The 14,386-nt window shown below is 48.4% G+C and overlaps 1 protein-coding gene across 1 annotated transcript in view; it reads left to right on the top strand.

The window, feature by feature from the left end:
• The first annotated feature begins 1,606 nt into the window (after nt 1-1,606).
• Nucleotides 1,607-14,386, top strand: part of LOC144506097 (ubiquitin carboxyl-terminal hydrolase 25-like) — a 59,831-nt gene continuing 47,051 nt past the window's right edge. The window contains exon 1 of the mRNA XM_078231913.1: nt 1,607-1,697. Coding sequence (XP_078088039.1) covers nt 1,656-1,697 — 42 coding nt within the window. The 5' untranslated portion in view covers nt 1,607-1,655. The remainder of the gene's footprint in view (nt 1,698-14,386) is intronic.

Below are 14,386 nucleotides of genomic sequence, written 5' to 3'. Positions count from 1 at the left end.
CTCCTGCCCTCCCCCTGAAGCCCCTCCCCATCCTGCCCTCCCCCTGACGCCCCTCCCCTCCTGCCCTCCCCCTGAAGCCCCTCCCCATCCTGCCCTCCCCCTGAAGCCCCTCCCCTCCTGCCCTCCCCCTGAAGCCCCTCCCCTCCTGCCCTCCCCCTGAAGCCCCTCCCCTCCTGCCCTCCCCCTGAAGCCCCTCCCCTGCCCTCCCACTGAAGCCTCTCCCCTGCCCTCCCCCTGGTGCCCTCCTGCCCTCTCACTGGTGCCCCCCTTGCCCTCCCCTGGTGCCCCCCTGCCCTCTCACTGGTGCCCCCCGTGCCCTCCCCCTGGTGCCCCCCTGCCCTCTCACTGGTGCCCCCCCTTGCCCTCCCCTGGTGCCCCCCTGCCCTCCACCTAGTGCCCCCCCTGGTGCCCCCCTGCCCTCCCCTGCCCTTCCCCTGGTGCCCCCCTGCCCTCCCCTGGTGCCCCCCTCCCTGCCCTGCCCCTGGTGCCCCCCTCCCTGCCCTCCCCCTGGTGCCCCCCCTCCCTGCCCTCCCCCTGGTGCCCCCCCTCCCTGCCCTCCCCCTGGTGCCCCCCCTCCCTGCCCTCCCCCTGGTGCCCCCTCTCCCTGCCCTCCCCCTGGTGCCCCCTCCCTGCCCTCCCCCTGGTGCCCCCCCTCCCTGCCCTCCCCCTGGTGCCCCCCTTCCCTGCCCTCCCCCTGGTGCCCCCCCCTCCCTGCCCTCCCCCTGGTGCCCCCCCCTCCCTGCCCTCCCCCTGGTGCCCCCCCCTCCCTGCCCTCCCCCTGGTGCCCCCCCCTCCCTGCCCTCCCCCTGGTGCCCCCCCCTCCCTGCCCTCCCCCTGGTGCCCCCCCTCCCTGCCCTCCCCCTGGTGCCCCCCCTCCCTGCCCTCCCCCTGGTGCCCCCCCTCCCTGCCCTCCCCCTGGTGCCCCCCTCCCTGCCCTCCCCCTGGTGCCCCCCCCTCCCTGCCCTCCCCCCGGTGCCCCCCCCTCCCTGCCCTCCCCCCGGTGCCCCCCCCTCCCTGCCCTCCCCCCGGTGCCCCCCCCTCCCTGCCCTCCCCCCGGTGCCCCCCCTCCCTGCCCTCCCCCCGGTGCCCCCCCTCCCTGCCCTCCCCCTGGTGCCCCCCCTCCCTGCCCTCCCCCTGGTGCCCCCCCTCCCTGCCCTCCCCCTGGTGCCCCCCCTCCCTGCCCTCCCCCTGGTGCCCCCCCTCCCTGCCCTCCCCCTGGTGCCCCCCCTCCCTGCCCTCCCCCTGGTGCCCCCCTCCCTGCCCTCCCCCTGGTGCCCCCCTCCCCCTGAAGCTCCTCTCCTCCCCTGTAGCTCCTCCCCTCCCCTGAAGCTCCTCTCCCTGTGGCCCCTCCCCTCCCCTGAAGCCCCGCCCCGTAAATCCACTCTCCCTGAAGCCCCACCCCTCCCCCTGAAGCCCCGCCCCCTAAATTCCCTCCCCCTGAAGCCGCTCCCCCTAAATCCCCTCCCCCTGCATCCCCTCCCCCTCTGTCCCCTCCCCCTGAAGCCCCTCCCTTCCCCCTGCATCCCCTCCCTCCTCCGCCCCTCCCCGGCAGCCCCTCCCTCTCCCCCCCGCAGCCCCGCCCCTCTCCTCCAGCCCCGCCCCCCGCCGCCCCTCCCCCGCTCTGCAGTCTCTCTCTCTCTCAGTGAGGAGCGGCCATGACGGTGGAGCAGAATGTTCTCCAGCAGCACTCGCAGAAGGTAAATGGCGGAGCGGGCGGTGCCTCTGGCCTCAATCCACCCGCCTCTCCTTGCCTGCAGCCCCCCATTGTCCCCGGGAGAGCGAGGGGGTTCAGCCCGCTTCCCGGAGCGGCCCCGCGAGCCCCTCACTCCCCCCGGGCGCCGCGGCTCAGGCAAGCGGGCGGCTTGTAGGGCCTAGCCTAGCAACAAGCACCACAACAATAGGGAGGGAGTGAGGGTGAGTGAGGAGGGGGGAAGGTTGAGACCAGGAGGGTGTAAGGGTGGGTTTGATTGAGGGAGGGAGGGAGTGGTTTATTCCTGTCCTGTCAGGAGCTTGGAGCTGCTTCAGGCTGGGGCTCACTTTGGACATTGTCTTGTGGGGGTTTTATAACATTCCTCCCCTTCACAAAAAACACCCCAACCCCAAATAAGGAGCATTGCTAAACTCTCTCTGTGTTTATATCTATATAATGTATCGGTCTGTATCTGTGTATGCTTATAAAGGCAACTTGCTGCTGGAATTTGAAACAAAAACAGAAAATGTTGGAAAATCTCAGCAGGTCTGACAGCATCTGTGGAGAGAGAACTGAGCCAATGTTTCGAGTCTGGGTCATCCAGCTCTGGCGCGGGTTCATCCAGACTCGAAACGTTAGCTCTATTCTCTAGGGGGTGGCATTGCTGCTTAACAGCATCTCCACATCATGCTTAACAGCGCCAGGGACCCGGTTTCAATTCCCGGTTTGGATCACTGTCTGTGTGGAGTTCACATACTCCTCGTGTCTGTGTGGGTTTCCTCCGGGTGCTCTGGTTTCCTCCCACAGTCCAGAGATGTGCAGGTCAGGTGGACTGCCCATGATAAATTGTTCCTCAGTGTCAGGGGGAATTAGCAGTACGTTGGTTATGAGGATAGGGTCTGGGTGGGATTGTTGTTGGCTGCAGGCTTGATGTGCCAATTGGCTTTTTTCTTCACTATAGGGATCCTATGATTCTGTTTTTGTTTTTGTATGTTTATATGTATGTATGTGTGTATACTCTGTCCTCCAAGTCTGGCTTCTTGTCTCCTTGGCAATCATCGCTCCTACATTGGTGATCCAAAAACTATAGAATTCCTTCTCCAAAACTCGCAACTGCTCTCCCCTTCCTTTAAGACACTCCTTACAAACTGCTTCTTTGCTCATCTCTGGCTCAGTGTCAGATTTTAGAGTCATAGGATGCAAATTTTCCTGTCCCGCCTGCCACGGGAATCGGGGCGGACCATGGAAAGGTCCGTTGACCTTGGGCGGGATTTTCCGGTTTTGGGATGAGCGTGGCTGAAAAATCCCACCATAGAGTCATCGAGAGATACAGCACGGAAACAGGCCCTTCAGCCCAACTCGTCCATGTCAACCAGGTTTACTAAACTGAACTAGCCCCATTTGCCTGTGTTTGGCCCATATCCCTCTAAACCTTTCCCATCCATGTACTGTCCAAATTTCCTTGGGGTTTTTAAGACGGTATATATATGTACAAACGAGAGCTGTTAGAATTTGATTCATACAAAGGAATGAAATATTCTGAACTGCATTAGGTATTTTTTGTCCACTCTATTTTTTGTGTTCTAAAACACATTCCTTAACAAGTGCAACACTGTCAGAGGTGCCGTCTTTCGGATAAGAAGGCATTCTTTCTGATCTCTTGGGTGGAAGTTAAAAAGATTAAAGAGGACAGGGTAGTTTATCTCTGTTGTTCTGGCAGTTATTGATCCTTGTACCAACATCACTAAAGATGTAGATTATCTGGACATTTTACATTGCTGTTTGTGGGATCTTGCTGTGCACAAGTTGGCTGCCATGTTTCCGAGATAGAGAAGCAACTATCGTAGAATCGTAGAACTATACTTGGGAAAATTGGAGGTTGGGAAAAATGTAATTTGAGCTCAAGTCTTTCCTTTTTGGTTGTATAACACATTAAATTATTTACCTATTGAATATTGATAAGTGGTTAACTATGATTCTATTTTCTGTATGATCTTGTATAATTTTATATATTATTATGTAATATTCTCTTGGCATATTTTCTCATTGAGTTATGATGTTGGCCTAGATTTGAAGGATGACAGAGATGCAGCTTTTAAAATGGTCCTCATCTGTTGTTTATGATTTTTAAAAAATATTGTAAATGTGTTTTATTTTCCTCCCTTTATTATTTCCTTTCAATTAAAGGATGTTGAAAGTAAATTCCATGCTTTGATTGAGGACCAATCTGTATGCAGAGCACTGATATCAGTTATCCTTTTGGATAGAAATGATGGATTTGTTTTTAGGATTCCATAGAATCCCTTCATTGCTGTTCAACACACTGAATCTGCACCTGCTCTCTGAAAGAGTATCTCACCCTGGCCCACTCGCCCCGCCCCATCCCTGTAACCCTCTGCATTTATCATGGTCAATCCGCCTAACCTACAGGTCTTTGGACTGTGGGAGGAAATCGGAGCACCTGGAGGAAACCCAGGGGAGAGACTCCACACAGTGGGTCACTCATGGCTGAAATCAAACCTGGGTTTCTGGCGCTGTGAGGGATCCATGCTCACCACCGTGCCATTCATGAAATGATTCTCTACAAAGTGGTTTTTTAAAGACTTGAATGTACACCACATGTGTTGAAACTCATGTTGTCTGTCTTAAAATCAGCTGATATGCTTTACCTGCATATTTTGTGCTCCTTTCTCTGTTATCTCAACCAGGATTGTTCATGTGTGAACATTGACATTGTGTTGGAGGGGTCATGGGATGTGAAAGCCTAAACACACCTTTTGCATAAAATACTTGTGTTTTGTGAATAGATCAGTTAGCTGTACCTGACCAAATCCAGACTTTCCAAGACACATCGCACCAGAGGGAAGTTTAGCGACAGAGTTCCAGAAGTGGAATTGAGATGGCTGAATGCTGTGACAGGAATGATGTGTGAAGGAAGCTGGGGTTGGAGGACAGGGCTGTCTTGTATTGGCTGGAGAACAGGGGGTTGGAGAGAGAGGTAGTGTGGATCAACGCCATGGTGGAATTTGTAATTGAAGCCAAGGATATTAAATTTGGTGCAGTTGGAGTGAAATCTGGAATCAACCCTTCACACAACTGGTAGTAGAAACCTGGAACACTCCTCGAAAAGGCTGTAGATGCTGGGCTCAGTTGCAGCCTACATGATAGGTCAGAGTATCAAGTGATACGGTTCAAAGGCAACTAAATGGGCTTGAGGCGCAGATCAGCAATGATCCAATTCAGTGGTCGAGTGCGCTTGAAGGACTGATTGGACTACTGCTCCTATGAGAAATGGAGAGTGTAGAGGTCAGCAAAGAGTGTGCTGGCCTCATTGTGGGATAGGATAAAGGTGTGTGTGTGTTGGAATTATTTGGGAAGTTATTGAGAAGCTGTTCAGGGGGCCTGATCTCAAGATAATGAAAAAAGGGCACTAATAATTTCAGTGGTGGTAGATATTGGCCAGGGGCTTAGGTCAGCAGTGCAGTGGAGATGGCACTAGGAGACTTTTGATTTCTGGAGTTTGAAGTTCAGCTCTGTTGAACGGGACACTGAGCTGGAGCAGCACCAGGGACTTCAGCAGGGTTGGGGCATGTTCCAACATGGCGATCATATGACAATGTTTACAAATTTGCTTATTCCAGCAGGGGCCACCAGGCAACTTTGACTTGCACTTTTGTACTTCTGTAGAACTTTTCACAACCATTGGATGTCTCAAAGCATTTTACAGCCAATGAGGTACTTGTGCGTTCCCTGTTGAAATGTGGGAAACCACAGCCAGTTTTGTGCATAGCAAGCTCCTGCAAACAGCAATGTGATAATGACCAGATAATTTGTTTTGGTGATGTTAATTGAGGGATAAATATTGATCAAGGCTGCTCCTGCTCTTTGATGAAACATTGCCATGGGATATTTTAGCTCCAGTTGAGGAGAATCAGTTTAACTTCTCATCCAAAACAATGAATAGAGGTGATGAGTGGTACTGGGATTCTAAGGTTATTTGTAGAACTTCTTGTACAACTGTGGCATCTTCTCTCAACTGAGCAAATACTAGATGCTGTGCTGAGTTACTTGTAGGATGGAAGCAGAGGCACTTTGACACACCCCCTGGGCTAAGGAAACATTTAACCATCAGTGGTTTCTACTGCCGATGGGTACCAGTTGGTGAGGTATCAAAGACATCCAATGCCTGTGGATCATGTGCAGTTGTGTGTGGTTACATACGCTTTAGAATGCAAATATTGCAGTTTGCAAAGAACTTATTAGATACCACAGAGAGGTCCAGTATGATTTCTAGTATATTAGTGTCGATAGAACCATAGAACATTACAGCACAGAAACAGACCTTTTGGCCCTTCTTGCCTGTGCCGAACCATTTTTGTGCCTAGTCCCAGTGACCTGCACCTGGACCATATCCCTCCACACCCCTCTCATCCATGTACCTGTCCAAGTTTTTCTTAAATGTTAAAAGTGAGCCCGCATTCACCACCACATCTGGCTGCTCATTCCACACTCCCACCACTCTGTGTGAAGAAGCCCCACCTAATATTCCCTTTAAACTTTTCCTCCTTCACCCTTAACCCATATCCTCTAGTTATTTTCTCCCCCAGCCTCAGTGGAAAAAGCCTGCTTGCATTCACTCTATCTATACCCATCATAATTTTATACACCTCTATCAAATCTCCCCTCATTCTTCTACGCTCCAGGGAATAAACTCCTAACCTTTGCAGTTTGCAAAGAACTTATTAGAAACCACAAAGAGAGGTCCAGTATGATTTCTAGTATATTAGTGTGGATATGCAACATTTATTTAAGAGGGCATGTCTGAGGATGTGCATGCATAATGGGACCCACCATAACAGTATTTTAAATACTGAGCTGATGTAGAATCCCTCCTTTAGGCCTTGCCACTTGCTTCAGGTGCAGGAGTATATGTGTTGTTGACAGTGGCATGCTGATTCCTTGTTGGGGTGAGCAAGGCACTTGCACATCCCACAGTGGGGAGTCGCTGAGGTGCCAGACAGGTTAATTTTTGATGGTAAAGCCCATTCCATGGAGGTGGTGTTCCTCTTCTGAAAGACCTTTCCAGGAAAAGGTGTAGCTGCTGCCTTGCTCCTTCAGTTAGCCTTTTCCTGCATCTCATGTCTCACTTAGGGCGGCAATGTTGAGATGCCTGAATTCCTGAGCTGTGATGGCCGTAAGGCACTCAGGTCTGTCATTTATAAGGATTGTTCATGAGGATCCTGATGTTTCAGACCCCAAAATTAATTTTGAGTGGAAGATGCCTGTGTTTATTTTAATGTAGGATAGTTGTTGCATGCTAACCACTGCATCGGCCTTGATCCAACAGCAAGGAGGCTCTTAGATGATTGGAGGCCAGTCCCTGATTTGAAATATTAGCATGGTCTGTGCAGGAACATACGCAGGTATGTAATCCCGCAGTGCAGAGGGGTGTCCTGCCATGATAGTTCCCCATATGCAAACCACGTCATACCTGTGGTCCTGGGTTACTGGGTACCCTGTTTCTGATCTGATCTGTGCTGCCACAAACCCTCCTCTTCCACAATTTGAAGCTGAAAACCAGTTGAACCAATAGCCAAAGTCAGGGTCAGTAGATGATTGAAGTTTCTCAGTCACAGTAGTAGTGGGGGAAGGGCAGTAATTTGATTGATGAAACTTAAAATATTGCAAAAGATCAGTGACAGAACTTGTGTCTTTCTGTGCAACCTGAGCAAAAAAGGTCATCTTGATTTTGAGAAGGGTGCAGGAGTTTGAAGCGAAGCTTGAAAGCTGATCTAGATCCAGATCTTTTCTTGGACAACCTGCAGTGGGCACCTCAAAGAACTGGCAAAGTACCACTAGCAGTGCCTTTGCAGGATCCTCCAAATCCGCTGGCAATAAGGGCGGTCCAACAGCAAAGTCCTCTCCCAGGCCAGTGTGCCCAGCATTGAGACACTAATCAGCTCCACTGGTCAGGACCTGTTGTTCGTATGTCTGACGCCAGACTCCTGAAGCAGCTGCTCTGTTTGGAACTTGATCACGACAGGAGACCTCCGAGAGAATTGATTTTTGGATGCCCTCAAAGCATTCTCCAAGAGGTCAAACAAACCCACTGACTCCCAGGAGTCCCCCGCTGTGTGACCAACAAAATATGGGGATGGTTCATTCAGGAAGGTACCGAGCACATTGGGAGACTTCATCGGGAACGTGCAGAGGTGGCGTCAAGGCATCGGGGAGAAAGAGGTCAACCCATCCTCTCGAGCACCACCTGCCCCCACATATCGCAGATTCTGCCGATCATGCTTTGGCCATTAGAACCATATCCGAGCTCATTGAACTGGAGTGGAAGTAAATCATCCTCAATCACAAGGAACTGCCTTAGAAGAAGAGGAAGATGATTTTAAAGACGGTGGGAGTGTTTAGTGGATCTATGGTGGTGTTTGTATAGCATGTGACCGGGGCTGTGTGCTTATGTGACAGGGCCGATCATCAATACAGAGACATCTGCAGCTGAAATTGTGAAGTTAAGTATTCTGAATATATCCTAAGTCCTCCTTGGTCTGAAATTGCTTCAGAATTTAATCTTAACTGGCAGGAGACTCGGGGAAAGCAATTGTCAGGATTGATTTATTGTAAGAAATTAACACTTTAAGTATCTTTTGTCTTTATTTCTCTTTAAAATGTTGAATTGATGGCTTTCAACACGTGAAGGATTCTGACTCTTTGATGTTGAGCTTTACGCACACTGGCTGCCCTCTGATATCTCTAGAAAATGCCCTATTTGCTGAGAATTGGTAAACTATTTGACCAGAAGTGAGGTCCCAGCGAGCCCTGCTGCTGCTCTCAGCTGAAGTACTTACATGAATGCAGTACAGTCATTTGCTGATCTTTCCTCTCGTTAGGGCACAGTGGTTCGCACTGCTGCCTCATAGCACCAAGGTCCTGGGTTCGATTCCTGGCTTGGGTCACTGTCTGTACAGAGTCTACACGCTCACCCTGTGTCTGCTTTGGTTGCCTTCCACAGTCCGAAAGACATGCTGGTTAGGTGTATTGGCCATGCTAAATTCTCCCTCAGTGTACCTGAACAGGTGCTGGAGTGTGGCAACTAGGGGATTTTCACAGTAATTTCATTGCAGTGTTAATGTAAGCCTAATTATGACCCTAATAAATATTAAAAAATAAATAAATAGCTGAACAGTACAGAAGCTGATTGTGTGCACTGAAAAGTTTCTGTGGCGAGATTAGCCAAGTCAGCATGGATCAGGGATCGACTATGGGGGCCTCCCATGTTTGCTTAGCTCAGTTACGTTGTGTGCTCCCTTAGCCACTGATTCGAAGAACTTGTGTGTGAACAGAATAGCCACTAGATGTGTAGCTCAGGGCTGCTGAGTTGCTGGTGAAATTATGCACTGAGGACATGGAGTTCGAATGTTTATAGTGAGTAGTTGTCAATCCAGCATGGTTTTAAATTGATTCACCGGTCTGCTGATGTGTGCAAAACCCAATTACCAGCTGATAAATGTTAAATCAACAGTTAGATTCAACAGCTTCGCCAGACCACAAACTATTTTCAGCCGGATGTCTCAGATCACGTGTAAACTTTGGATAGATTACATCGAATTTGGAATACATTTGGCCCAACTGGTCCACTCTGGTGTTTATGCTTCAAAAGCCCCTTCCCCCTCCACCATTTACTTCATCCAACCCCTTTCTCATCCTTATCCATCTCCTCTCTAAACACATCTGTTCTTTTTCATAGAATCATAGAAACCCTACAATGTAGAAGGAGCCCATTCGGCCCATTGAGTCTGCACTGACAACAATTCCATCCAGGCCCTATCCCCGTAACCCCACATATTTACCCAGCTAATCCCTCTAACGTACACATCCTGGAACATTAAGGGACAATTTATCATGGCCGATGCACCTAACCCGCCCGTCTTTGGAGTGTGGGAGGAAACTGGAGCACCCGGAGGAAACTCATGCAGACATGGAGAGAATACGCAAACTCCACACAGTGAGCCAAGCTGGGAATCGAACCCAGGTCTCTGGAGCTGTGAGGCAGCAGTGCTAACCACTGTGCCACCCACCATTGTCGCCGTGTACTGCAAGTATTTTTGCTTCAACCATTCCAGAAATTTCTGTTTAGTCTCACTCCTCCCTATTATATACTTATCCAGCCCTACATCCCCAGTGCATGCTTTTCTCTTGCATTCTGTTCCACTGTGTTTCTCCACTCCCTCAGCTGTTTCAGTGGTGGAAGAATCCTCAGTTTCCACTCTCTGGAACTAGCTGCTTTGTAACATCTCTTCCCACCTTCAAAGAATGTCTTGTAACCTGCCTCGTTGACTGTGCTTTCAACCACCTCCTGTAATTTCTCCAAAAGCAAAATACTGCAGATGTTGGAAGTCTGAAATGAAACCAAAAAAACACTGGAAATGTTCAGGGCGAAATCGAATTAATGATTCTCCCAAAACACACACTCCACAGATGCACCCTGACTGGCTGAGTATTTCCAGCACTTTTTGTCCTTTAATTTCTCTCTTGCCCCAGCCTGACCTCTCAGAATGGAACAGCTTTGGAATATTTTGCTAACTGAAGGGTACTCTATAAATGACCTGACAACTGGCTACTCTGATTGAGGGGTTGCGGTGGTTAATATTAAAAGCACACAGATAAAGGGCATTGTTCATTTAAGTACTTGCAGTACATGAGAGACTATATTTTGTGTCGGTGTGTAGAAACAGACATATAATGCTGCATGCTGTGAATAAACCTATTATCATGAAAAGTATTAGTGTCTAGTTTCATACTGCACCATCAGGCTGAGAATCAATATAACAAAGATGGTTTACAAATTGCATACCTACCAAGCTCCCTTGGTGTCTAGTATGTTGCTGACCCATGTAGAATTGTGCAGAGTTAACTATTGACTGCTGAGGCAACAACAGGAATGCTACAGTAATTGGAACAGGAGAGAGGTCTTTCAACCCGTGAAAATGTTACACTATTCTGTTGGATCATGGCTGATCTAAACCTTAACGCTATTAACTCCCTTTAGTTCTATGTCCCTTGATGTTTTCTGAAATGAGAATATACAGGTGTTTAGACCTGGTGTTCATTGCCTTTTGAGGGGGAGTGTTCTAGATTTCCGCCACCCTTTGCGTGTTTAAGTGCTTACTGATTTTACTTGCTCATTTTTCTTTTCCAATCCCTTTCAGATAAAGGCCACCATTCTGTTCGCCTTTTTGTACCTATGCTTTAGTTTTCTTAGTTATTTGTGTACGTAGACACCTAAACTGTTTCCCTCTTTTGCAGCTCCCAACATTAAGAAAATATTCTGTTTTTCTTTCTTGAATCCAGAGTAGATAGCCTCACATTTCCCCATGTTAAATACCATCTGCCATAGCTTTGCCCTCTCAATTCATCTGTCTATATCCCTTTGTAATTTCCTGCTTCCTCCTACACAGCTTGGTATGCTTCCCAAATTAGTGTAATTTGTAAACTTGGATATATAGCTCTCTTACCATCTAATTCAGCATATGTGGTGAAAAACTCTTGTCCCAGTAGATATTCATGGAAACATCACTTTCCATCTGGGCAATTCAATCTTATTTTTCTCCCTTATCCCATCTTGTGTCCTCTTATCTTCCAGCCAATTACCACCAGATGTTGCAAGGTCACCTCTCCCGTGGCCTTAGTAATCTGGTAAACCACAACCTAAAGCAATGCTCTGTGGCCCTTGGTTCGAATAGGTGGTAAAACTGTCCTGAGCCAATTATGTGGAACCTTTGTGGGGAACCTTATCTAATGCCTTCTGGAAGTCAATACAGACAACATCCACAGATACTTCCCAATGACTTAGAATCATAGAATCCTACAGTGCAGAAGGAGGCCATTCGGCCCATTGAGTCTGCGTCGACCACAATCCCACCCAGGCCCTATTCCTATTATCCCATGCATTTACTCTACTAGTCCCCCTGACACTAAGGGACAATTTAGCATGGCCAATCCACCTAACTTCTTCAAAAAGTTCCCAGTCAACTTTCTTCATAAAGTTCAGCTATGTCAGTGAGATCTTATTGAATGGCAGACTAGGCTAGAAGGGCCGAGTGTTCATATCCCTCCATCCTTAAAGCCTGGATTCCAGCTCTTGATTATGACCTACAGATCGTGTCTATCTATCCATTTCTTTGTCTTTGGCTTTGTATGTAGTTGTTGCTGCAATTCTGTTCTGTCAGCTACTTACAGATGAGATGTGAGTTCTGAGCTTCCAGTTTTCTAGTTTATTGATGGAAAATGAATACCTCAACCTATTGTGGAAAACAACTCTTTCCTATTCATTCTCATTGGAAAGCACTGTTCCCTTCTCATTGAAGCCTCTCTGTTGCCTTTGCGGAGAACGTGGCTGGGGGCCTGTTTTGAGGTTTGGTTCGCCAAGTACTGCTTCACACCTCCTCCGACTGAGATTGTGTGGGAGATCTGATTGAACATGGCAATGAGGTCAACTCTGGCTCTCTCCACTGAGTCAGAAGATTATGGGTTCAAGTTCCACTGTAGGCTGATAGTTCAGTGCAGCACAAGGGGAGGAAAGCGGTCTTCTCCCCATGTCTGGCCAATATTTAACGGTTAGCAAGAGCAGACAATGCGATTTTTCTATATTGTGTTCCATATTTCCCTTTCCTCCTGTGACTCTGCCTTGGCTCAGTAGGAACACCTTTGCCTCGAGTCATTGTGACCCTTTCTGGGCTACAGTCTTACAAGCGCCAATTTCCTTCCTAAGCCATGTTCAACTAGTTAGGCCAGGCTAGTCTGAGAGAGTCAGTAGCAGCAGCAATTTGTATTTATATAGTGCCTTTAATGTCATAAAATCTTCCAACTGCTGCAAAGGAGCGTAATTGGGCAAAATTTGGCACACTCCCAAACAAGGAGATATTAGAGCAGATGACCAAAAGCTGGGTTCAGGAGTATCTCACCTAAGGAGAAGGCTGAGGAGCTGCAAGGTTTAGGAAGGGAATACCAGAACCTAGGGGCCTGGCAGCTGAAAGCTTGACAGCCAATGGTGAAAATCAGGGATGTGTAAGAGGTCAGAATTAGGAGGTAGGGCCGCAGAGATATCAAACATAGAAAATAGGAATATTCCATTCCCAAACCTGCTCCACCACTCAATATGATTATGGTTGATCATCCAACTCAGTAATCTGTTCCCACTTTTCCAGCCAATATCTTTTGATCCTTTTAGCCCCAAGAGTGATATCTAACTCCTTGAAAACATACAATGTTTTGGCCTCAACTGCTTTCTGTGGTAGAGAATTCCACAGGCCGACCACTCTCTGGGTGAAAGAATTTCTCCTCCTCATTCCTAAATGGTTTATCCTGTATCCTTAGACTGTGACCCTGGTCGTATCAATTGTTTGTAGGTCTGGAGGAAGTGTCCAAGATGGGGAGGGACTGAGAAAATGGAGAGTTTTGAAAACCAGGTTGAGAATTTAAAAGTTGCGGCATTCACCATGTACATCACTTTAAAGTCAGTTCTTACGGAGGTCAAAGCACGTACTTGGGAAAATAATCAGGACCAGCAGTGCTGACTGGTTATATTCTCTCCAGCTAAGAACTGTAGTACCCCCAAATGACTGAGATAAATTAACTCAGCAATGAGTTCTGTTGTCTTTACCAACTAGACACAGTTCAAAGATGTGTGGACTAGATTGATTGGCCATTCTAAATTGCCCCTTAGTGTCCCGGGATGCATAGGTTAGTGGGTAAATATGTAGGGATATGTGGATAGGGCCTGGGTGGGATTGTGGTTGGTGCAGACTCGATGGGCCGAATGGCCTCTTTCTGCACTGTAAGATTCTATGATTCTAGATGTTTATTATTTTGCCCCACCCTATGTCTCAATGTTTCTCCTCTGATAGCAAATGTGGCCGTGGCTGATCATCTCCCATGTTGCAGCCATACAAGTGTGTCTCAGTGGAAAGCACTCATGCCTCGGAGCCTGAAGGTTGGGGGTTCAAGCCCCAATCTAGAGACTTGAGCACAGAAAAGTTTCATCTGACATTTCAGTGTTTCATGGAGAGTGTGCTGCAATGTCACAGGAACTTGCCTTTTGGATGAGACATTAACCTAGATCTCTTCTGCCAACTCAGGTGGATGTAAAAGAACACCCTTCCCTGTTTCGAAGAAGAATGGGGGAGTTGTCCCTGGCTATCCCAGCCAATTTTTATCCTTCAGCTAACATGCTTAAAAAACAGATTTTAGCATTGTTGCGATTTGTGGAACCTTGCTGTGTGCAAATTAGATTTGGTTTCCTATTACAACAGTGACCTCACTTCAATAGGCTGTAAAATGCTTTGGGACATTTTGAGATTGTGAAAGGTGTTATATTAATGTGAGTCTTTTTCTTTTTTGCTAAGATATTTGAGGTATGTGTTCTGAATATAATACTTAGCCCCTCCTTGTAGGTTGTCTTTGCCAGTGAAGTTGAAATGTGGAACTTGCTGTCGGGTAAACAATGGGAGTGATTCACTCCTGTCTTTTTTTATTATTCATTCGTGGGACATGGGTGTCGTTGGCTGGCCAACATTTATTGCCCATTCCTTGCTGCCCTTGAGAAGGTGGTGGTGAGCTGCCTTCTTGAATCGCTGCAGTCCATGTGCTGTGGGTTGACCCACAATGCCGTTAGGGAGAGAATTCCAG

This window comes from Mustelus asterias, chromosome 17 (assembly GCF_964213995.1).
Source record: "Mustelus asterias chromosome 17, sMusAst1.hap1.1, whole genome shotgun sequence".
NCBI lineage: Eukaryota > Metazoa > Chordata > Chondrichthyes > Carcharhiniformes > Triakidae > Mustelus > Mustelus asterias.
This window is presented reverse-complemented; position numbering and strand designations above follow the sequence as displayed.